Below are 26,285 nucleotides of genomic sequence, written 5' to 3' on the forward strand. Positions count from 1 at the left end.
GGCACTGCATGCTAGCACACCGACCGATCATTAGGGGTAAAAAAAAAAAAAAACGAAGAAGAAAAAAAAAAAGTATGTAACATAACATAGGAGTTATGCTGAGCCATGTCTTCCTTAAAGTTTTGACTGAAAACCAACGTGTGGTTTGTTATATTGTGAGAAACCTAATCCATTGCTCTCTCACAGCAAAGTTTTTTGGTAAATAATGAAAGCTAACGGGATTAGTTTTTATCTTATATTGCAACCCATGGGTGGCGTGGCTCAGTAAGGTCATCTTGTAAGAAGGCAAACCCCTAATTGCTCCTGATGGGTCATGGTTGAGGGCCTTGCATGGCAGCTTCTGCCATCAGTGAATGGATGAATGTGGCGTATGATGTAAAGCGCTTTGGGTACCATCCCAGGTACAGTACAGTGCTATATAAATACGGACCATTTACCACTACTGCACATACGTTTCGATCTGCCATCTGGTCATCCTCAGGCGGAGAGGGCAGGGCAGGAGCTTGTGGCCTTGCCCTGTGGGGTTATGACGTGTAAATGCAGGTCTGTCTGAGCTCGCCTTTTTCTGCCTGCCATTGGTTCACAAGGATTTAAATACAGAAATACTCAGTAAAGTCATTTTGATAAAGTTTTTCATCAGATATGTCCTCTATCGTCAGATAAATGCCACATGGACATGTGAACAACATGAAAAACATGATTTTCATCGGAGTGAATCTTTAAGTGAGAATAAACTGGCACTAAAAGACCTACAACAGTCGTATTTAGCCGTGACTGTCAAACATTTTCTGTCTCACTAAGTAATTTTCCAGAATTGTCCTCACACACCTTGTACGGGATAACCCTTGTTGAACCTTGGTGAGTAAAAAATGTTTAATACGTCATAACTTTTCCTTTTTGTTTTGTTTTTTGTTGCAACACTGTATATTCAACAATGCATATGGCTTTTTTCAAGGAATGAATAATTAATAAATGCTCAAAACAGAGAAACACAAAAAGAAGGATTATTCTCATCAGTCATAAAAGCATTAGACATTCACCACTCAACAAAAGATTTCTTTTTCTTGTTAAAATATTTTCTCTATTACAAAGAGCAAGACCACTGGGATTTATGTTCAGACTTACACATAGTTAATAGGAAAGATTCAATTCTGCCTATAATACAGTCATCACAATTTGTTCCCTTTATGTTCATCTGGATGTCTCTAATAAACAGGCAGTGGATTGTTATTGTAATTAAAAGAAGTGTCTCATAGAAATCTGAAGAGCAAGGTAATAGCTCTTGTTTCAGCACTCCATTTTCAGATAAAGAATCCTGAGCCTAATAACCTTCTGCTGACGTTCTGTGAAAGCAAAACCAAGGCATGCATAGTGAACCAATACAGCATCTTTTCCCAAGTTTTAAAATAAATGAGCAAGTGCTGTTCCTGTAGCTTAGAGGAAAATGTAGATAGTTATCAACGAAGCTTCACAAAAAAGTATATCTAATCACCCTCCATGCACTAACTGTAGCACTTTGTTATAGGTATAAAAGAAATCTTATCTTATCTTATCTTATTTTGCTTAACATTGGCAGATTTTAGCACTGATGGGCGCCCTTACTATGACGAATTTGGCATTCGTCTGGCATACTGTCTATTCCCTGAGCTCTCTAACGAGTAAAAGTTTGTCCAAGATCAACTCATCTTCTCTCTTGAGCTATCACTTTCTCTCTTTCTTTTCCTTGCTTCCTCTAATAATGTTATCTTGGGGTTCTTTTCTAAATCAGCTGTGATGCACAATCACGAGTTAGTGTGTTGATATCCAATTGCTAGCATGTGATGCAAAGCCATAAAGTGAAAAGTGATGCATCAAACGGTAAAAAACAGTTGTTACATGTGTTTTTTTTTTCAGCCTTGGGTCAGAAGCAGAGTTTTTAAGTCAGAAACTTATACAGTGCTACTTTAATTAAGCATATTGACCTAGTAATTCCAACTACACTGACAAGCATACTGTACTTTGGAAGTAAAATGGTGATGAACAAGAGCACTTAAAATATTGCTTTTCCACAAGTTCAAGCATGTTAAACAAGTTTGGTAACGAATTCTTAATGGCATCTTTCTAATAAATGCTTTATTGCATTTTTTAGTAATAAAATTGGTTGTCCATATAAAAATAATAATAAATACATAATAATAAAAATAATAAAACTGATCACACGAACAAGTTGGTGATAATAGTAAAATTTTAATAAAATCAGTAATCACCAGGCAAATGACAAAAGTTGAAATGATGCGTTAAATGCACATGGAAGAAAGGGAAAGGTATTAGACACTCAGACCAGTGTAGAAATCCATGTTGTACAGACTACGGCCGTGCATCTTACAAATTTTGGATTTAGAAATTGATAATTTGACACTGCAAGGGCAAAAACCTCATCTAAATTTGGCTGAAGATATTGAGGACTGAATAAGGTCTATAACTTGGTACAACATGGAAGTGTTTGTCAGACAGAGAGAACAGGTTACAAATGACATGAAAAACATTAGCTGGTTCTTTGCATTTCCATCTTTCCCCATTAATTTAACTGAGCTGCATTTAAGCTATAACAAAAACTTTAGGAACAATATTTGTAAAGGTTGGAAACAGATAGTTGGGTTACTCTCCAAAGCTTGTCCACTGATAGATATTGTGAGGATTCTAGTACAAAAGTTTTTTTTATCGTATTATTTTGTCTATTATCTTGTTATTTTATCTATCAGTAAGGAATGGGATATTTTCAAGTTTGAAGCTAATAACATGGACTGAGCTAAATGCACAGCATAGAGGCAGATATGTAAAAGTATACCTGTGGTTTACTGGAATCAAATAATATTCATGAGGATCATAATAAAAGAAAAGTTTAATATAAATATTTTACTGGAAGTGGACAAAAGTTAGAAAAACGCCAAGCTATCTATAGGCATAGTCCACAGATCTGACAGAGTAGATGGTAAATGAGTAGTTCATATTCTGAGGAAACAAATGAGGAAAGTGGAAGCAGGTAAGAGTAAAGTAAAAAAAAAAAAAAAAAGATGGCAGGAAAGCAAGGCAAATTGAAGACACAGGTTTTAGAGTTAAGCCGGGTATTTTCATGATGGGGAAGACAAAAGAGCTGTCTAAGAGCTTAAAGGAAGGAAATTCTAAATACAACGGAGCACCAAAGATCCTCATGCCTCTTTGTCAGTTCTTTGTAATGCTATCAAAAAGTTCCACAGTCCTAAAATTGTAGAGATAGTTCTCGGGCTATAAGAAGAAACTAAATCACGATAGATGAGACATTTAAAAACTGTCAGGCTAACCTGGAACAATCTGGAGTCATAATTCAGCCTATAGGCTGCCATGAACTGCAATATAAACTAGAGCTCCAGGGTTAAAAGCCAAGGGTAAGACTGCAATTGAAAAATGGCACAAAAAGTCAAACCTATTGAGAATAATACTGAAGCTACACTTTCAAAACAGCCAGCTCAGCTGAAGCTGTTGTTAAGATGCTGTATTATAGTAAGTAATGGTTGATGCAGGACACCTGCACTTTAACTGGGGCATTTCTTCATGAAATTAAATCAAATGAATTAAATGTAAAACACTTTATTAAGGAAAATGCAACCTCACAATGCTGTTGTTTCAACATGTCTGAATTTTCTCCCTGCAGCACTTTTCTCCCTAACTGGTTTACTTTCTTCAGGCCAAAAACCACATTTCAGTGGAACAACATGGCTACTAATGCAACCTTATTACCAATACTGCTACTTTAGGAAGCTGCATGTGTCATCATCATTCTTGTGAATGAAGATGGACCAGGAAGAACGCATTGAATAATAGCTAAATCATGGCAGTTACAGCACATTTTAGGAGGATTTGTTTAAGAAGACATGTCATTGGACTTGAGGTGGAGGAGCTGAGATGTGAGATAAATTTTCTTTGTCTAAACATTTGAAAACAACAAAGTAATAGAAATCAAGAAGACCTGTAACTTTGACGATAAATGCTATGACAGAAAAGAAAAACAACAGTTTATAATGCAGGAATACTTTTCAGTTTCTCGTAGTGTGAGTTTCAGAACATCCAAGTTATGAATTTAATGCTACCTAGCTATGGGTGCAGCAGATGTTTTTCTGCTTTAGGGTGTATTATATTAACCAGCCAAAGTTAAGGTAATAACATAAGTTAAACATTAATTAAATCTTTTTTTTTTCTTCTTCTTCTGAGACCCCCCAGAATCTCACCAAGGAGGGTCCCAGTGCTTCTTTTGATAACCAATGTGGAGGTTGGCTTTATGCTAAGTACCAGGCTCACACCTGGTTCCCCAGGTAGGTGTTTGGGCCAATACACACTTTTCTTGTGTCAGACAACATTGAAAAGTTTACAAACCACGATGTCAGAATCAATAAATAACTCAAAATTCCCCCCAGGAGACTTGTTGCTGGCTTTTCCTTGTCTGGACAAAAATATGCAGAAATGTTCACAGTACTTTTTTTCAACTCACTTGTATATTGGGTATTCTATAATTTTATATGTACTCACATGTAATTAGGAAAAAAATATTACTCAAAGGATGTTTTACATGTTGAACTTCTTATATCATGATATCAGTATTATAATCATAAAGTAGTTTAGTTTTTACCTTTAGAAAGAAAAAGACCACCTACACATAACAGAACATTCATGTTGAAGAAGTCTCTGACCCATAATTTACAGCAATGCATTTTTCATTTACAAAGAATACAACAAAATAAACTTTAAAGAGCTAAGGGAAATTCTTTTCTCCTCTCTCTCTTTCTACAGGGGTTTCTTGTGAAACAAGTTGCTCAACAACTGTTCTTCTTTGTCTGCAGTCACTTGTGTGCTGCTTCACTTAGTTCATCCCTTGTTCTTTTGTTTTATCTTCATCCCAGCCCAATTCATATAACCACAGAATCCCACTGCTAGACATGCACTACTTCACTTGTTCCTTTTTCTTTGCTTTTAATACCCTTCCACCTTTCCTCTCATATCAGTTTTTTTCCTTCAACATTTGCCTTGTTCCTTCTTTCCATGCGTTGTTGAGTCCCCATCTCTACCTACTCTCCCTCAACCCATGCCTTCATTTAAAGAACCCCCTCCCCGCTCTCACTGTCTAATAACTCAGTAATAGCAGAGTCGGTCTGCAGAGCCCCAAGCTATCAGCTTTTATGGCTCTAATTGTTTCTTCTGTGCTGTTACTTGTAGGACTGCTACTGAGTGAATACAAATTGACCACAGAAGGGAGCAATATTGAGCCCTGATCCAAGACTAATCTCAGACATTCTCAGTGGACGCAGAGTCAAAAGAGGAAGCTAATAACATGATACTTGTGTTTGTGTTGGTGAACTTGAGGAGATGGGAAAAAAACACCAGAATACCTCAATTATTTAGGGTCTTTATTACCTCATAATTCAGCTTTTATATCATGAAATACTTCATCTCATTCTTTTCATCCGACCCTTCATTCCTCCTCTCCTCCAACCCACTGTTCTCTTATTGTCACCATTGCTAAAGGGGGGGTGGGGGGGGGGGGGATTAACATTTAATATACTTGCCTGTCAAGGATTATGGAACAGGTGACACGTTTTCATTTTGAGCTGAGTCCATCAATAAGTAAACACATGGCATGCCACAGTTTTTGATTTAGGATTACTAGGAAGAAAGAAAAATCACAAATAATACAAACAATTACCTTTGATGTAAGCTGCTTTTCTTTCTCTTTTATATATATATATATATATATATGTGTGTGTGTGTGTGTGTGTGTGTGTGTGTGTGTGTGTGTGTGTGTGTGTGTGCCCCTCAGCTGGATTAAACTATTTCTCCCTCATTCATTTGAGCCTGTTTAACTCTCAGAATATAACTGCTGTCTCTTTCATGATGTAGCCTTGCAAAAGATGAAGACAAACTTCACAGTTTAAAAATGTCCAAAGCATAACTTATACATGCTTATGTGCTGTGCAGCATAAATCTGACTAGCAGAGGGTCTAAATAAATGACAAAACATATTATCATCCTCTTTGCTCTTTATTCATGTCTGTAACTCTGCAACAGTCTTTGTTCATCAACGGTGTCAGACTGTAGAAAAGAGCCAAGCAGTCTCTTGACACCACAACTGTGGGTTTCACTGCTAGCTATCAGAGATAACCACACCACAACAAAACCAGTTGAAGCACCACTTTCTGCAGGCCAAAGGCTAATTGGTAGGCCTTCAGCCTGTGTCAGTGAATGGTAGAGCTTGAGGATAATTGCAGGATATCAAACAGTCTCTGGAAAAGGGATGCTTTTTTCTTGACTTCTCCTTTATTTATTTATTTAATTTTTTATGATTTTGCTTTTCGTTTATTCCCTGTATTTCCAAATTCTTTATTTCAGACTTCATTTCTTCTTTTTTTTTTCATATATAAACCCTTCATAATAATAGACACTCATTCTCAATTAATTCAGGGCTGTAATTTACATGGTAATGGGATCTTCCTCCATGAGAGGAGATTTGTTTTGATAAAATGGTTATTAAGACTCCTCTCTTTGTCTTCTTTTTAAATTACCACCATTGCCCAAAAAGATATGGAATTGCTACTCATGGAGGACGTTTAAAGACAAAAAAAAAAAAAAAAGAAGAAGAAGAAATGGCACAAAAAAAAAGAGTCAAGAGCTGAACATTCTGTTCGGAAATAGTTTTTGTTAAATTAAATTTTAAGCATTTATAATAAAATTAAATGAATCTTTGAAGTAATCTCTGCTGTGTATCAATATCATCTAAGGGAATTCATGTTGAAAAGCTACAACTAAAGGGAGGTAAAATACAGATATGCACGAAAGAACATGCTGCAAATGGACTAGTCTTTAAAAAAATACATTAAAAGGGAAGTCATTGCATTCTGAAGTTTTTAATTGTACAGACATTTATTATGTCTGTATAATATTATCTGTTGCATTTATTAGCTAGAAAATAATCAAACAAAAATTAGTTATCTAGAGATGATTTAATTTAAATTGTTGTGATATTCTGCTCAAACACACTAGTTATCTCCACTGTTTAACGTGCAGGGTCGCATTTGGTTGGATCCCATAGTTAATCATTTAGTAAAACTAAAAACAGTATACCAGATCATTTTACATTCAGCTGTGCAACAAAATGAGATCTTTATGGCTGTCTCTGACCTAAAGACATTCTTTCCCAATTTTACCATTATTATCTGTGCTGTACAACAAGCAAAATAAGCTCATTTGAGCTTTACAAGAGGTTGGTATTGGATTCATACAGACCAAACAAAAAACCTCAAAAATACTGAGTCAAAGCATACAGGAAGTATTGAGATGCCACATAAGCACTCATCAGACAGGAAATAAAAATGTACCATTTAGATATAGCAGCCTCTTTCTGGGCAAGTCTTCTATTTGGCAACACAAAAGAAAAGAAAGATCACATAATGCCTTCCTCATATCTTTTTGACGAGTGTAAAAGACCAGAATGAAATGGAATAAAAGAGAAATAATGTGCTTGCATTTTCCTATAAAGGTCTAATATGTCCTTCTAACAGATGAGAGGACTGGAATAAAAGCCTACAAAAGCTGTATCCCTCTTGTCAAAGAGTCGCATGTTTTAAAAAAAAAGCAGATAAAAAAAAAAAAAGAAAAAAATTTGAAAAAGCAATACAGAGAATCAGGTGTGGCAGCAGCTAAAATGCATTTCCATTAGTGGACAACCTTCCTGAACCCAACATGTGTGTTCTTCTGAGTTTGTATTCTTTTGCGTGTGAAATGTGAAAGTGAAATAAAGTGGAAAATGAGAAAGGAAGATGGAAAAAGTCTTTCTACATTGTACATTTATTGCACAAAGCACAATTGTATAATAAATATAATTTTTTTTTTTTTTTTTTTTGCAATAACGCAATTTGCAATTTTTCATATTTATTGCATGTAAAATACATGTGTTATCTCTCAGTATGTCACTTCTTAAATCTATTTGCTATCTGTAACAACAGCTGCCATAGCCTTCACTCCCCCTGTTAACAGGATTTGCCTCCAGCTTTAGTTTGGCCAAAACCACAGAAGTAGACATCTATGTTAACTTTTGTGTGGACCTATAGGCTGGTTTTGGTGTATACCTACAGTTTGCAAGCAGATGGATGTGCACATTTCTACAAAAATATTTGATTGAAACAAATTCTCTTTCTAATCTGCACCAAATTATAAAACAGAAACTAAATCGAACTCATCTTCTTTAAATTAGACAGCATCCCACCTCCAAATACACACTTTCTACACAAAGTCTTTTTGAACTGGAAAAGCTCACACAGCCTTTTTAACCCAACAAGTTCTTTTTAATCCACCTGAAAAAACTTGTCCTAATTTTGACAGCAACAGTTTCTCAACTCCAAGCCCAAGCTGAACAACCTTGAGCTCTGTGGATCATAGAAATTCTGAAAATATCATATATTTCCCTATCACCATGTCATAGAGAGATTTAAAATTTCCTAGAAAAAAGGAAAATTGTCTTCTGGCTGATTGAAACTGCAATTTTAAGGACATTTAATTATGTCATAAGGCTGCTACATAGTTCCCGAACCAGCTCACGCAAATCAACTGGGACTCCAAAAGTGGTCTTTTCAGGTCACAAAGCCTATGCATGCAACTGGTCTACAGTATTACATAATTGTCATTCTCCTGCAATGTTTCTTAAAAATAAACATCCATGTTGATCTTCAGTTTTTTGTCAATCTATGTAATGATCCGTCTGATAAGGGTCGGACTTCCCAGCCTCCCTGAACGCAACCTAATTTTCCCACTCTGATTGGTAATATGCTTCACCTGTTTGATGCCCTTTAAATACCTGCCTGTGACAGCGTTTCTTCGCCAGATCGTCTTGGTTCTACCCTGCACGTTTCCAGCCGTTGTTCTACCTGTCTGCCTGCCTACCTGCCTGTTGTTGACCTTGTTCTGGACCTGGATTATCGCCTCTGCCTGCCCCCTGACTGGTATCTCTGTTTGTTTATTGGATTTCTGGATTTTTGACCCCTGGACTGGTTTTTGGATGTGGATTTTGGATCACGGACTAATCTACCCTGCCCAGACGGAGATATTCATTATCACCCACTTCCGTGGGTTGGAGACCCTGACCCCCGCCAGTTATTCCCCCACTAACCTGTTCTTTACCCAGCAGTTATCCACCCACTCCAGTGGACTCCCCGTCCGGCTTCCCGGGTTCTGCCTGTACGATCTCACCAAACTGCACTACAGCAACCGGTACGTGGATTTGTTACATCCTGCATCATTATCACAGACTCCCTGCCTTCTAACACCTGTTCTCATACCCCCCACAGAAGAGCTGACCGAACGAGACCGGATAGATCACCAGTGCACATTTACATTGTTCAAATAAATTCCTTTTTACCTTTCACTGGAATCCTGATTCTTTTGAGTCCAATCTCCGGGTTTGTGACAATCTAATTTCTTATTTTTCAATTAGATTTAGAAATTGATTTAGGTGCATGTTGCATCTGGTCTGCCACACAGAGAAGCGGTGGACCCTTGTGAAATAAAGATGACCGGATTCTTAAAATACTTTGAAAAAAAAAAAAAAAAAAAAAACCATCATTGGAACATTTTTTTTATTTTATTTAAAAGGGAAATCAACGAAAATTCATCATTTCTAGATTTAATTAATTAAAAAATGGCTATGTGAAGAACTAGAGGTGTAATATCATCTAGCAAATAGCATGACGTCACACACCGTCTCTCTGTATTGATCTCCAGTTTAGTGTTTACCAGACGGTCCAGCCGTGCGTCCATGTATGTTCATGTGAATTGCCACCTCCTCCCTTCTCTCGGTGGCCTTGGTCACCCCTCCCTATAAAAGGTTTTGGCCAGCAAGCAATGGCAGCATGTATTTTTGAAGCAAAATGGCAGAGAGATCAAAACGTTCACCAGAAGACGACCAGGATCAGACATTACCTTGACAAAAACAACAGTTGTTGGAGAAGAAGTTGTCAGAAAAAGAGGGACATAACCCAGATTAACGTTGCCCTGGCTCTCCGAAGAGGAGAGCACTACAAAAGCTAAAGAAGCTACAATTTGACTCAGAGCTGGCTCTTCTCCTGGAGAGTAAGTAACAGCATAAACATTATAAGTTACTTTGACATGTTCTACAAAATTATATTGTTTTGCTTAGTGTGTTTGCACTTTTGTTTGTTGACAAGGTGAGTGGGGGGGATAGGTAATGGAAAGTGTGGCTCATTACACACTTTGGTTTGGTCCACATGCAGCGCACAACAGCAAACCTTGCAGTGAAAAGATTTTGTTTTCTGCCCCTTAAAAATAAAAAAAAGAAGAAAGATAAAAACAGTCAGACCTGTTACAGGGGACTTCAGAATGGCCGAGGTTTAATATAAAAGTATAGCTTTAGGGAAACACCACACAGAGGGTAGGAAAAAAAGTTAAGCAACAAGCCTCTGTTCCTTATAATAAGGTACACCACTAATGGGCTACAATACTTCTGGGCCACCATACTATACTATACTATACTATACTATAAATCTCCAAAAGTGATTTTGTATCACTTTATTTAGCAACAGATTTTCATCAGCTCAATGGTGAGCTGCCGCCATGCATAACATTGCACATTACTGTACTCCTCATTTTCATAAAAAGTTTTTTCTGATTCCGTTTGAACATTGAACTGTGAATTTAATCTTCATAAATGTTGCCTGGCTGTGTTTGGAAGAGACAGAGTCAGATTCATATCAAGTGTAAATTTGTGCGGTAAGCATCAGGGAAGTTTGTATTTAGATCTCTACCCCAGAGGTCTCCAACACTTTATTCACTAGCTACTTGCCATTTCCAGTTCTCCAAGGGGTCAATAATACAATACATATCTGATTTGTCACTTTGTCTTTGAAGAGGCTTTGACTGCAGTGGCAGATTCTTCATTCCAGGACTATGAAAATAAGACAAAGATTCTGACTGCTTGTCCAGCTCTGTGTAAACATTGTGGTGTGGATGGTGTGTGCATGTGGATGGGCTGAAACAGTCAAGTCGGACCTGAACAGCTGCTCCAGGTTTTCCCTCCATGATGAGTATGAACCGGAGTAATAAAGCCAGTAAAATTACTCATCTAATTTCAAATTCTCGCATCAAAGGTTGGAGAGACATATTAGATTCAACTTTCACCATGAACTATGATTTCACATGTACAGTACCGGTCTATGATTTTTAACTGGTTTTCAGTGGATCCTAATCCTAGGGCTTTTACCTGGGCAACATGTTGTCAGGAGCTTAAACCCCGACTGACCCGGGTCTATAATGCTATGATGTCAATGTTACAGCTGAGGTTGAAGTGAGCGTGATTTTATTTTCTTAAAATGACAGTGTGTCTTAGTGTTTGCTGATAAGGTAATCTGAAGAAATTGTAACTTTGTACACTTGAATCTTTTTGTTTAATCTATTCTAAGTTTTTGGGTAAAATCTGCTATTTTGGTTGTCATAGATTCAGTGAGTATTCTGAGCTAATTTTATTTTATTTGACATTTAAAGACAGTTTAAGGACAAGCTTTTATTTACTTGTCAGCTACATTTTTTATGTCATGCCTTTTGCAGGAAAACACCAACTGAAACTGTTGAAAATGGCTGTTTCAGAAATTTGTTATGGCAGCTTTATACTTAGAGTCTGAATAAGTGACTGAATAAATTAACAAGTATATTGTTGTGTATTTAATGTGAATACTCAGATAAAGCTATATATTTCAGTGTTTTTTTAACTACTCAGTTGTCATAACTTATTTTATTCCATGCATGTAAGCACATTTAATTCTGTATAATCTGAGGTTTAAGCATTAATTAAATTTTAGAAGTCAAAGATTTTCAGCATCTCGGGTCACGGCTTGTCATTAAGAGGTGATGGTGGGTCTCAAAGCCAAACCAGTTGAGAACCACTGATTTAAATAACTTCATCAGAGTGAATTGCAAGAGATTCACTCCATGCAGAGCCAGTCATCTCACTGACGGAAACTATTTAACATAAAGAAGGGATAAGATGATGATGCATTTATGTGCACAAACTTGTAGTTTTTGTCACTGTTAGGTTTAGACATTGTATGTGAAATTAGAAAAGACAAATAGAAATACAGCATATAACATTTTCTTTCCTTTTAATTCAAGTGTTTCATCTTAAAATTCTTGCATTGTTAAAAATGTTTACATATATATACATATATATACATATATATATATATATATATATACACACATATATATATATATTTAAGAGTACAGCATGTATATGCTGGAATTATATATTGTTGGGGGTTTTTATATAGGAATGTTCCTTTTCACAACTTCTGAAGTTGAAGAACTGCAATTCACATGCCTGTGAATTTAACTTATCATACACAATATATTTGTTCTGTGAACATTTTTTTTAACAATTCCTGAGTATGCAAGTATTGCAAATGCAATATTGGGTTTGAAATGCCATTCAGAAGCAGCCATCTTGTTTCTTCATGAAAAGTTTCAAACTCAGCCATGTTAAATCAGCAGTTATTGGCAAAGGACCCGGCAAAGCAGGGTGGCCATCTCTTGAAATGGGAGGGGGGTCAGAATCCTTCTGCCTGAGTGAATGAAATATAAGTTTTCTGATTTGTCTGGCTCCCAGTTTTAATTGTGTATGTGATCGTCTGATGGATGATGATGTAGGCATATTTGAGTGCAGAACATTAACTTGATGTGAACACTGTCTACTGGGGAGGTAGGCATGGGGGCCAATTATACACATCAATGCCACCCAATCTTGAAGCACCATTAGACATAGCATTTTATGGCAGCATTATTCCATCTTTGAAAACCTTCTCTTCCGTTGCATTGACTGGTCTCTTTGGGCAAATCCAAACATTAAACATTTGGCATACACAGTATGAACACATTTTGCTTGGTTTGATTTGAACTTCTCTGCTCCAAAAGTCTCATTGTGATGAAAATCAGGCATTTCACTCTGTCTCCTTCATGATGATCTTATTGAAGTGAGTAATGGGCCATATGTTGTGTCAAACCACATCATTTATTTTCTGCAATGGTACTGTTAAAATTATCATTATTATTATTATTCGAACTACTGAGATTACCTACAAATTATTTTAAAGTTAAATTGCAAATATTTTGTTTTAATCTTTATTGCATGTCCTGTATCAACATCATATTGTTCTGTTCTGTCCATGACTGTCTTGTTCTGCTCCGCTCTGTATTGTCATGTTGTGTTCGGACAATAAAGTCTAAAAGTCTAAAGTTGTAACAGTGGATTAAAGCCAAAGAAATTTATTGACATTTTCCTTTTGCTTTTCTAGTTTAATTGCTGGTGTAGAATACATTCTTATCTCAACAACTGACAAGAAAATAAATTACTAAATATTTGCTATGAGAATATTTTGAGGAATTGTACAGTATAATGCTTTTGTATATTTGTTTTTAATTACTTACGTATCAAAAATGTTTGACAACTAGTAATGGAACATGTTCCAAGTTCAGTGAAAGATCTGGATGAGTTGGCAATCTAAAATCCAGCCTTGACAAATATTTCATATCATCCACTGACTTTTGGAATAAGTTTTACTGTAAGTGACAAAAAGCAGGTTGAACTGAATTATCAGTCTAAATGCATACTAATCAGTTTAATTTCAAGTTTGTAAGCAATGATTATTCACAGTCTATGAAAAAGCATCAGCTTTCTCTTGTCACATAAATTTATTTTAAAATATTTCAGCTATAGTACAAACTGGAAAAGAATGCAAGGATGGTTTAATATATTAATATGTTTCCTCACTGGTGTCTCTTGCTCATATCTTAATTCCTTCCAGCAATTCCTTCCATGAGAGGAAAAGATACAAGATAAGAAATGGCACATATGCATGTATTTCTATGTCCTATATTCTAAACTTCACTGGAAGGCCACAGACTGACAGAGAATTCCAAGAAGCCAAAGTTGGTACGATGAAAATCATGTCATTGGTCTAAAAATCCAAAACAATGTAAATATTGGCATTTTTCAGAACTCAAACTTTTGACCTGAAAAATATAGAAGCTGGATCAAAACAGGATCAGCTAATACATTATTTGCTGTGGCATGTGCAAGCAACAATCATTTATTTGCTACACCATTCACCTCCATGAACCACATTATTTCCTTAATGATAATTCTTGGCAATGCAATTTGTATATTTAGTTATCTTAGCAAATGAAAGGTCCATGGTCTAATTGAGATAATTGATTGAAATAATAAAAATAATAATAATAATCATTTCAGTCAGCTTAAAAGAACATTTGCCTGCTTTATAAGACGAACAGATACTGAACTATGCCCTAAAAAAGACCTGATGTCTCTGTCAAGCTCTTGGCCACTAAATCATTCAGGATTCTGCTACAGGCACTGCCCCAAGGCATTTTGTACAAGCCAGTAAACAGCACATATTGTAAAACGTTAATGTACTAGCTGAGTGCAACATCTTATTTTATCATCTCATGGGGTTGCTTTAGGCAGATGACTAAAAATGTCATTTTGCCACAAAAGGTGTAGCACTTCATGATATTATACATGATACGTACATTTTTGTCACAGAACCCTACCATGTGTATAAATATGACGGACCTCCACCACCACCACTCACATCTTGCACTCTGTACAGCACAAGGAGGGGGCACTAAAAAAAGATCAGGCTTATGATTAATCATAGTCATAATCACTGCATATCTAAAGCAGACAATCTTATAGCCTTGTGAATGGGAGTGTGTTTCAGTGTTGTTGATGATTTATTAACAGGAAATGTTACGACCCAATATAAGGGGTATGTTTGGGCGTAACAGAAAAGAACGTTGAGGACAGAGGGTTAAGTAAAATAAGCACATTTTATTAGAACCTGTGAACGGTGAGTGAAACCTGTAACAGAAAGGCAAGGTGTGCTGGGGTTAGCGGACCTGCAGAAACAAACAAACAAAACCCTATACCAAACACACACCGAGTGCAAACGAAACACAACCGCCACTCGGTGGTGAAACTAAAACCAAACAAAAAGCAGCAGGCCCATAAACTAAAGTGACCGTCGTCACAACACAAAACACTAACCTAGCCCAGCACTGAAAACAATCACACAGAAGTAAACCAACCACACAGAACTAAACCCCTAAAGCACCCACAGTGACAAAAGAGGTTGTCGCGACACCCGCACACACCTGGTGCACAATGTGAGGGGGGAAAAGCAGCCTAGCCATTCCGGCTCTCCCCCCCCCCCGACTGGCTTCTGCTGCAGCCTTTTCAGCATAAGCTTCTTCTAAGCTGCAGCCTGATTGGTCCGATGATTAACCAGTCAGAAGGGAGGAGACTGAGGCATGCCGGCTCCAGCCACTCCAGACAGAGCCTCCACACAGGCAATTAATGGCAGGAATGAGCTGCAGCTGCCAGCAATTGGCAGTAGCCGTAACACACCCCCCCTTAAGTTTCAAACTCCTCTCAAAAGGATTTTGAAACAAATTCACAAAAAAGGCCAGCTCATTCTCACATGCAAACTAAAAGGTAGGGTATCACACAGCCACTACCTCAACAGAAGGTGCACAGAACACAGGCGTGCGCAAACTACATACACAAGTGACGAAGCGGCAGGGTATCACACAGCCACTGCCGCAATCGCACACAAAACACGGACAGGTGACGTAGCGGTAGGGGATCACACAGACACCACTGCAACGTACACAAAATACACACACAAGTGACGAAGCGGTGGAGTATCACACAGCCACCACCGCAACGTGCACGAAACACAAACTCCAAACATAAAGCAAACCATCCGGCCACCACAAAGCTAAAAGGGGCCGATGGCGAGTTCACCCCCACACACACAGAGAATAGGCACCCTATACTGAGAAGCAGCACACACATGGCGAACGAGGAGAGGCGACTGAACAACGCAGCAATCACAAACCACCGCCCGCCACCTTCACCCCCACCAGGGTGTCGGAATACAGCGGTGTAACAGGGGAGAACTAAACAGGCGCTTACCTGTGCCACCCTCCCGACTCCCGAGAGGTACGTTCACCACCACACAAAGGGGAATGAACTAAACAGGCGCATACCCGCGTCACCCTCCCGACTCTCGAGAGGTACGTCCTCCTCCACAAAGGGCCGCCCCTAGGCCAGAGCGCCCTGAAAAAGCCGCGGCTCAAAGTTCAGATACTCACCACCCTCGCATACACACTCCCACTGGAGTCACCGCCCTAGCAGCTTCCAGGTGCCACAAACTCCAAAATGGAGCGAACCCTCCGATCGGCGCCCTCCCGCCACCGGAAGTAGCTGAAAGGAGGCTAACAGCTCACACCCACATCCACAAAACAAAATGGCCTACCTTCTCCCCAACGAGTGAAACCAGGGAACCTTCCAGATGGAACAATGAAAGGCTCCCGGACGAGCCCCCACTTGTTACGACCCAATATAAGGGGTATGTTTGGGCGTAACAGAAAAGAACGTTGAGGACAGAGGGTTAAGTAAAATAAGCACATTTTATTAGAACCTGTGAACGGTGAGTGAAACCTGTAACGGAAAGGCAAGGTGTGCTGGGGTTAGCGGACCTGCAGAAACAAACAAACAAAACCCTATACCAAACACACACCGAGTGCAAACGAAACACAACCGCCACTCGGTGGTGAAACTAAAACCAAACAAAAAGCAGCAGGCCCATAAACTAAAGTGACCGTCATCACAACACAAAACACTAACCTAGCCCAGCACTGAAAACAATCACACAGAAGTAAACTAACCACACAGAACTAAACCCCTAAAGCACCCACAGTGACAAAAGAGGTTGTCGCGACACCCGCACACACCTGGTGCACAATGTGAGGGGGGAAAAGCAGCCTGAGCCATTCCGGCTCTCTCCCCCCCCCGGCTTCTGCTGCAGCCTTTTCAGCATAAGCTTCTTCTAAGCTGCAGCCTGATTGGTCCGATGATTAACCAGTCAGAAGGGAGGAGACTGAGGCGTGCCGGCTCCAGCCACTCCAGACAGAGCCTCCACACAGGCAATTAATGGCAGGAATGAGCTGCAGCTGCCAGCAATTGGCAGTAGCCGTAACAGGAAAGAAAGATTTCTTTGGGCCATAACAATACCAACAACAGACAAAAATGCTCAGCTATTTGGCGCTAACAGCTGCAATATCCGCCTGTACTGATCCAGTCCCTCCTCTTTCCATTCACACATACATAAAGGGAAAACATGACAAGAACATTCCCCTTAACCAGCCAATCAGAAATTTTAAATGAGATGCGTCATTGTTTATTGCACTGAATGAGCTCCTGACATGTTCAATCACACTCTGTAAATGTCACAATAGTAACAGAAATTTTTTATCTGAGCTGAACTGATTTCGTGAGCCCGGAAACAAACACACCAAATGTGTTTTTGAATAACATTTTAAATCCCTACAAAATACCATATGGATGGAAACTGGAGCAAATAGAAACTCATTTTGTTTGTGCATCTTAAGTTACAACATAAGATTGGCAACATTCCTTGCAGGCTGCTTGCATCATCAACAGTCTCTGCATTGACACTCCCATAAGAGTGATATGTCGCTCAGGATAGATGGTGGGCTTTGATATCATGCTGTTAAAGGTGTGTGCAAAGAATCAACGCTATTGTGTACCATTTTTAAGTTTCAAAAGCTAGAATGATTATAATGGTGCCATGTGTGATAGCACATGCTCACAACCACAATCGTCATCATTATCATCACCATCCTCATGCAAGAAGGGGATGTCAAAACATCAGCTGCCTTAAACCACAGCAGACTAATCAGAATAAGTACTCTGACAGATGCGCTTATACATCGGCATCATTGAAGGAAATTACAGTATATTAAAGAGAGACAGGTGAGGTGAAAAGCAAGAAATGTTTTTAAAATTTTCTTTTTTTGGCCTTCTAGAAAATCACAATAGGACTGCTTGTTTTAGTAATAACATCAAGAAAATGTTTCATTATAAGACCAAAATAATTTTATTATAGCAAATAGCAGCACTTCTCCCTAGAAACATGTCAAATTAGTTTAAGATTAAATGGATATTCATCATCATCAAAACTGAAATGTTTACACCAAATTAAGCACTTAAAGTTTAAAGTTACATAGATAGATAGATAGATAGATAGATAGATAGATAGATACTTTATTGATCCCGAGGGAAATTCAAGCATCCAGTAGCATATACATACATTAAAGGTTAGTACTTGACATTAGGGGTTAGTACTTAAGCATAACTAGACTAATTTAAAATTAAATAGAGGCAACGGTAAATAAAGAAGACCATTATTATGGTCTATGTACATATATACTGTACAGGTGATCAAGTATGTACATATGTTGACGGTGGTAGCCAAACAAGGTGCATGAGTGAAAAAGTGCAGGATGTGCAAAAACTGCTGAGACAGTGTTAACAGAATGGGATAAGAGCAAATGTGCTTCCAAATGAGAAAAAGGCACATGTCCATAAAAACTATTCAGACTATGGTTGTGGTTGTGACCCCTGCGCCCTCAGCGAGATGTTGTACAGCCGGATGGCCCGGGGTACGAAAGAGTTTTTGAGTCTGTTGGTGGAGCAGGTCAGGGACAGTAGTCTGGGGCTGAACACACTCCTCTGCCTGCTCAGAGTTCTATGCAGAGGGTGAGAGGAGGAGTCCAGGATGGTCAGGATCTTGTCCAAGGTCCTTTTTTCTGCCACTGAGACCAAAGAGTCCAGCTCTGTGCCCACCACAGATCCTGCCCTTCGGATCACTCTATCCAGCCGTGCTGCGTCCCTTTTCTTTATGCTGCCTCCCCAACACACCACAGCATAGAAAAGGACACTGGCCACCACAGTCTGGTAGAACATCAGCAGCAGTTTCTTGCAGATGTTGAAGGACCTCAGCCTCCTTAGAAAGTACAGACGGCTCTGTCCTTTCTTGTGGATGGCGTTGATGGTCTCTGACCAGTCCAGGCTGTCATCAAGCTGCAGTCCCAGGTACTTATATGAACTGACCGACTCCACCTCCACACCCTCTATGGAGACGGGCCTCAGGTCTGATCTGTTCCTCCTGAAGTCCACCACCAGCTCCTTGGTTTTGGAAGTGTTCAGCTTCAGGTGGTTCGCCCTGCACCAGCCAACAAAGTCTTCCACCAAACTCCTGTACTCCTCCTCCTGTCCATCCTTAATACATCCAACTATGGCAGTGTCGTCTGAGTACTTCTGCATGTGGCAGAGCTCAGACTCATACTGGAAGTCTGATGTGTAGATTGTGAACAGGACAGGGGAGAGCACAGTGCCCTGTGGTGCTCCGGTGCTGCTGACCACAGTGTCAGATGTGCAGCCACCCAGCCTAACGTACTGTGGTCTCTCCGAGAGGTTGTCCACAATCCAGGAGACCAGATGTGAGTCCGCTCCCATGTTATGCAGCTTGTCTCTCAGAAGAGTGGGCTGGATGGTGTTGAAGGCGCTGGAGAAGTCGAAGAACATGACCCTCACAGCGCCGCTGCCACTGTCCAAGTGAGTGTGTGCCCGGTGAAGGAGGTACAGGATGGCGTCATCCACCCCCACCTTTGCCTGGTAGGCAAACTGCAGGGGGTCCTGGGCGTGTTGAACCTGGGGTCTGAGGTGGTGGAGCATCAGCCGTTCCAGGGTCTTCATCACATGTGATGTTAGAGCCACCGGCCTGAAGTCTTCTGGTTGACTCGCGTGTGGTTTCTTGGGGACTGGGACGAGACAGGATGTCTTCCACAGGGTTGGAACTTTCCCCAGACTGATGCTCATGTTGAAGACCCGCTGGAGGGGATCCCCCAGCTCAGCAGCACAGGCCTTGAGTAATCTCGGGCACACCTTGTCCGGACCTGCTGCCTTACCAGGGCGAAGCCGCTTCATCTCTCTGCTGACTTGCTGACCCGTGATGGTGATGGGTGCTGTGGCGCTGCCTGTGTCCTCCTGCTGGCTGATGATGATAGGTGGTGGGCGGGTTGGGAGAGAGGGGGCGTTGTTGAAGAACTGGTTGAACTGGTTTGCTCTCTCTGTGTCCCCTTCTGCTGTGCTGCAGTTCTTCTTGCAGCCTGTGATGGTCTTCATCCCTTCCCAGACCTCCCTCATGTTGTTCTGCTGCAGCTTCTGCTCCACCTTCCTGCTGTAGGACTCCTTGGCCTCCCGCAGGCGAATCTTGAGCTCCCTCTGTACCTGCTTCATCTCCTCCCTGTTTCCATCTTTGAACGCCCTCTTCTTTCTGTTGAGGACCTCCTTGATGTCACTGGTAATCCAGGGCTTGTTGTTGGGGAAACAGCGCACAGTCTTAATAGGGAGAACAGTATCCCTGCAGAAGTTCACATAGTCTGTGAAACAGTGAGTAACCCCCTCAATGTCCTCACTGTGTGGCTCAATGAGTACATTCCAATCTGTGGAGTTGAAACAGTCCCTCAGAGCCTCCTCTGCCTCAGGGGTCCACTTCCTGAAGGAGCGGGTGGTTGTAGGCTGCCTCTGTACTTTTGGCTTGTACTGAGACTGGAGATAGACCAAGTTGTGGTCGGACTTCCCAGTGGGGGGAGGGGTATGGCGGTGTATGCATCCTTAGTGTTTGCATACAGGAGGTCTATTGTCCGGTTCTGCCTGGTGGGGCAGTTTACAAACTGATAAAAGTCCTGCAATGTATTGTCCAGTGTGACATGGTTAAAGTCCCCAGATATTAGGACGAACGCATCTGGATGTTGTGTTTGCAGCCTGGCAACGACGGATTGAATGACGTCACACGCGGTGTCAGCGTGTGCCCGTGGAGGAACGTAAACAACAATGGCGATGGTGTGGGAGAACTCCCGTGGCATGTAGTATGGTCGGAGACTCACCGCTAAAAGCTCCGTGTCCTGGTTGCAGACAGTCTCCTTCACCGTAACATGCCCAGGGTGGCACCATCTGTTGTTCACATACAGTGCGAGTCCCCCTCCTTTCCTCTTGCCACTGAGCTTACAGTCCCGGTCCGCTCTCACCAGGTAAAATCCAGGTAGTTCCACGGTGGTATCGGGCGTGCTGCTGCTCAGCCATGTTTCAGAGAAACACACTACACTGTACTCTCTGTAGGTCCTCTGGGTCTTAACGAGGGCGGCCAGCTCGTCGATCTTGTTTGACACAGAGTTTACGTTCCCCATAACTATCGAAGGAACTGCGGGCTTGTATTTCCACCGCTTTGCCTGTAGCTTGGCCTTTAGCTTCGCTCCAGCTCGGCAGCCGCGATACGGGCGGCGCAGCTCTGCAGGTATGGGGTGAACAATGCCGGCTCGCCCTATTGTCCATAGTTCGAGTAGCTTCTCCTTAGAATAAACAAGGATTCTACTACAACTTTGCCTCTCCAAATACTCCATATCCTTAGGATATAATATAAATACACAGCAGACGCATGTAGAAAGAAAAGGAAAGGGTAGAAAAGTGCAAAAAACACTTAAATAAGGAGAAAGAAGACGGAGCTACTGGCGAGGCCGCCGATTTCCGTCAGCGCCAGAGAAAAAAAAAAAAAAAAAAAAAAAAAAAAAAGTTTTATGTAAAAGTTATGTAAAAGTTTGGTGTATAAGTTGATGCTTATATTTTTGAATGTTTAGATTACTTTAAAGTTAAGTTTTCATGGAATAAAACAGCTCACTGACATGTTAAATGTAATAAAACAGTGTTTTTTTTTTTCATATTACACCACATGAAAGGAATATCAAACACTTTTATACTGAAAGACACACTTTTTGTTATTTTTTACTAAAACAAATTCAGGTTATAGTTGGATAAGACAGTTTCAAGAAAAATTTGTGGGTAGTAGCTCCTAAAGATGTATAACTGCTCTGCCATCACTTCCACATCGCTTCCACATACAGCTAGGCATACAGACAACTCTTCTAGATATGAGGCATGCAGCTGTCCTTTTTGTGGCGTTTTTATTAGCGTGTCACACGTAAGCCTGATAGAGTAAAACAGAAATAAACAATAACAGATCCATGAAAACATGCATCTAAGAAATCACGTACAAATCATATAAATCAAATTGACACACGTCACATCAAAAAAACTGATTGGAATGAACAAACAAGCTAGCTAGCATACTAATGCTAAACATAGATTTATACACTAGATGTCGCATTCGAGCTTGTCAGGCACGTCAACACGGCCGCCATCTTGGGCCGGGGTTTCAGACCCGGTCAGATCAGTCAGACTGTGTGTGTGAAACCAAAATGCCAGATTTTTGTGTGTCATACGGATGTTCCTGTGAAAGAAACACCAAAACCAAGAAACAAGGGATAATATTTCACAAGTAAGAAGTGGTTTTATATTATTTAACTGTTATGAACTTGTTTAATTTGACGCGTTTCTTAAGCTAACATAAATGAAACCGGCTTATGTCGGGACAAGAAAATAAAAAATGTTTTTGTTAGTAAGACAAAGATTACAGTAAGATGACATGACAATTTCTCATGTAATCCTAATATTTTACTAACAGTAAGTCCCCTCTAAATGATTATAAGGTGCACTATTAGAAATAGTTCCTTTTGAATGAACCCTTCAATACTTGTACAAATTTATCTGGTCTTGAATTCTATATTTCTTTTCTTTTCTTCGGCGTGTTAAAAACTTTTGTTTTATATTGGTGATGTGTTCTTTGGTACCTTTATCAGGTTTATTACTTGTTGGGCTTGTCACATCAGATGTAAATGTGGGTTCTTTATTTTGTATCAAAATTACAAGAGGAACAGATGTAACTTTAACTGAGGTATTTCATTTTGGGCTTATTTTGGTAAATGTTTGATTTATCCTCTTTTTTTTAAATTTTTTTTATTTAGTTTTTTTTTACTCATTCCTTTATTTTTTGTTTATTTATATTTTATATTGTTCATATTTTAAATATAACTCCATATATGAGCATCACCATTATTATTTCTCAGAGGATTGTAAAAAAAATTTAGTATGTATGTTGATGTGTCTGAGTATGTGTAAGTGTATGATATAAAATAAAAATAATAATAATAATTAAAGCCGCAAGCGGCATCCATCGGGTCCGAGCTGGCTGGACCCCGCCACCCAATGTTGCCATGACAACAGGTGGTGTAATGCGTTAAGGTCCCCACAAGTATGAATACTGTGAAGTTTGGTGCAATTCTCACGTGTTCCTATGGAGATATGAGCAAACCGTGTTTCATGGCGAGAAGGCTTTTTCCATCGGTTGTCACGGCAACACGCTTTCTCCTATTAGAAAGATTTGAGGAGCGTTTGGTCCCCAACTTGTCAGGACGCTTCCCACCAAGTTTGGAGTCAGTCGCACGAATCCCCTCAGACTAGTTCGTTCAAATGGCAGTGAAATCCAAGATGGCGGCCACCCCGTTGCCATGGCAACAGGTGTTCGATTGACTTCTGTGCTGGACTTGGGGTGTGACAGGTATGAATACTGTGAACTTTGGTGCAGATCCCATGTATTTCCATGGAGATATGAGCAACCGTGTTTCATGGCGAGAGGGGTTTTTCCGTCGGTTGCCACGGTAACACGCTTTTTCCTATTAGAAAGATTTGAGGAGCGTTTGGTCCCCAACTTGTCAGGAAGCTTCCCACCAAGTTTGGAGTCAGTCGCACGAATCCCCTCAGACTAGTTCGTTCAAATGGCAATGAAATCCAAGATGGCGGCCACCCCGTTGCCATGACAACAGGTGTTCGATTGACTTATTTGCTGGACTTGGGGTGTCACCAGTATGAATACTGTCAAGTTTGGTGCAGATCCCATCTATTTCGATGGAGATATGAGCAAACCGTGTTTCATGGCGAGAAGGCGTTTTTCCGTCGGTTGCCATGGTAACACGCTTTCTGCTATTAGAAAGATTTGAGGAGCGTTTGGTCCCCAACTTGTCAGGAAGCTTCCCACCAAGTTTGGAGTCAATCGCACTAATCCCCTCAGACTAGTTCGTTCAAATACGATGTGTGTAAAGTGCAAAAAATGGCAAAAAAGTGGCAGCACGCAGCAAGATGGCGGGCACCCCGTTGCCATGGCAACAGATGTTCAATTGAGTTTTTTGGTTGACTCGGGGTGGTAGAAGTGTGTGCCGAGTTTCGTGTTCCTACGTCCAAGTAGACTTTTGGGACCCCATTCATTTGGGGATTTTTGGGGTGTCTAGGGGGCGCTGTTGAGCCACTTTTGCATTGAAGTGTATGCGGACCTTACAGTAATCCGATTTTCACCGGGCTTGATGTGTGTGCCAAGTTTCACAACTTTTCATGGGTGTTTAGGGGGTCAAATTTGGGGTCGAAATGCTTAGGAGAAGGAGAAGGAGAATAAACATTTCAGGAACAATAGGGCCTTGCCATACTTTGTATGGCTCGGACCCTAATAAAAATAATGATCTGTTGTATTATAAATATTTGTGACTTTTCTAATTAACCAAACCGATTGAAAATCGGTTGATAATTCAGCGAGTTATATAGTTGATAGACCTCTGCCTCTATTCACTAATGCTGTAAGTAGACGCGGCTTACCCCGGCCCAAGATGGCAGCGTCAGAGGTGACATCTAAGTGTATTTATCTATGGATGCTTTAGAGCTGACCCACTAATGCCAACAGCAAACATGGTAATGCTAATGGAAAACATGCTAATACTAGCAATTTTTGGTAGTTCAAAAAATGGCACTGTTTTTTACATCAACAGGACCACAAACTTTAATTCCTCAACCTGAATGTTCAGACAATTATATTCTTTGAATAAACTTACAGGCTGTTACAGTTAAAAAAGTTCTTCAAAGACCAGACTGCAGCATTTTATAATCACTATAACATCGGAACATTAACCTTGGTTTTTGTAGAAGAAAGCTCCACCATTCAATATAGCCACATCGCTCCTGCCTTGTTGCTCCATGATCTGCTCATGTAAGTGCAAACAGCTGACGCAACTTTTCGGACCATTTTACTCTAAATGCTGCAGAACGTGAAAAGTCCCTGTTAGTCTTGTTTTGGAGAAGCAGCTTGTTCATTCGAACTATGAGCGGAGATGTGTTAAATGAACTGACGTTAGCGGGTCTGAAATCCCTGCAGCCGGAGCTCAGAGCTGCTCGGCCTGTCTCCTACACGCAGCTACTCTGCTCCAGCTAACATTTCCACAGTTACAGCCGCACCAGTTTGACTTGGTTTTCACTCAACACAAACTTACTCTGCTAAAGTGGTCCTGCACAGCACTTTTTTTTTATTCTGGATCATTCCTCTTGCCACAGTATTTTGAGCATTACCTCTAAACATGAAACTGCAGCAACACAGTAAACAGATTACTAGGTCCTCTTAAAAACATAGAAAACTAAGGCACACTTTATATATATATACCTATACATATATATATATATATATATATACATACATATAGAATATACATATATATATATATATATATGTATATATTCTTTTTTTTTTTTTTCCCCCTCAGCAAATTTTCACTTCTTGTCTGTGAAGCACCAAGTGAGAGCTTGGCTCCATGTGATTGTACCTGTCTTGCTTTGTGTCTAATAAACCATCTAATTGTCTATCATAGAATAATGATTTAACAACTGAAATGCAAATTGGCACAATTAGTGAAGATTCAGGCAGTCTATCAAGCAGGGATGAGACTTAACAAGAGTTTTTAAACAAGATTATTACTAAGGGACAGAACATGTTTTTCAGCTGCTGGTTAAAATTTTCACCAGAGCTCCTGATTGATGTGTTAATTGATCGTTTACTGACTATTAATACAGGGCAAGTCATTCTTGAAAAGCCTGAGGAATATTTATGAGACAAATAAAAATTGAAATGACTGTTACTTACCTCCTTTGACTACTTTGAGACTCCAGACTGTACCATCTTTTTATTTTTTACATTTCATATGAAAATACAGTAGTTCCGTCTATTGAAAGTAAAATGAGGGAACAACTTCTTGTTTAGCAAAGGTGAACATCTTTTTCATTCTTAGTAAGATACAAAGGTGAACTGAAGATAAGTGTGAACCTCTGGAGCCAAATAGACAAAAATGAAGTTTCTTTTACATGGAGCTGACCCATCTGTGCTAAAAGGGCCACAAAGAGAAAGTTATTTAGAAAACCTGTCAAACTAATGATTAAATCTGGTTGCAAAGATAATGAGAGAAAAAAAAGAGATGATGATCAAAAGAAGTCAATGATATTTCACATTCCTTTAGTAATTTATTTTGCATAGTTAAATTTACACCAGAAACCTCATGGTTGCTTTTAA

The 26,285-nt window shown here is 39.8% G+C and overlaps 1 protein-coding gene across 1 annotated transcript in view; it reads left to right on the plus strand.

Annotated features, from left to right (window-relative positions):
- LOC121640410 (MAM domain-containing glycosylphosphatidylinositol anchor protein 1) overlaps positions 1-4,327 on the plus strand; it is a 322,158-nt gene extending 317,831 nt beyond the window's left edge. Inside the window, exon 18 of the mRNA XM_041986155.1 lies at positions 4,237-4,327. Coding sequence (XP_041842089.1) covers positions 4,237-4,271 — 35 coding nt within the window. The 3' untranslated portion in view covers positions 4,272-4,327. The remainder of the gene's footprint in view (positions 1-4,236) is intronic.
- The last annotated feature ends 21,958 nt before the right edge of the window (positions 4,328-26,285 follow it).

This window comes from Melanotaenia boesemani, chromosome 1 (assembly GCF_017639745.1).
Source record: "Melanotaenia boesemani isolate fMelBoe1 chromosome 1, fMelBoe1.pri, whole genome shotgun sequence".
NCBI lineage: Eukaryota > Metazoa > Chordata > Actinopteri > Atheriniformes > Melanotaeniidae > Melanotaenia > Melanotaenia boesemani.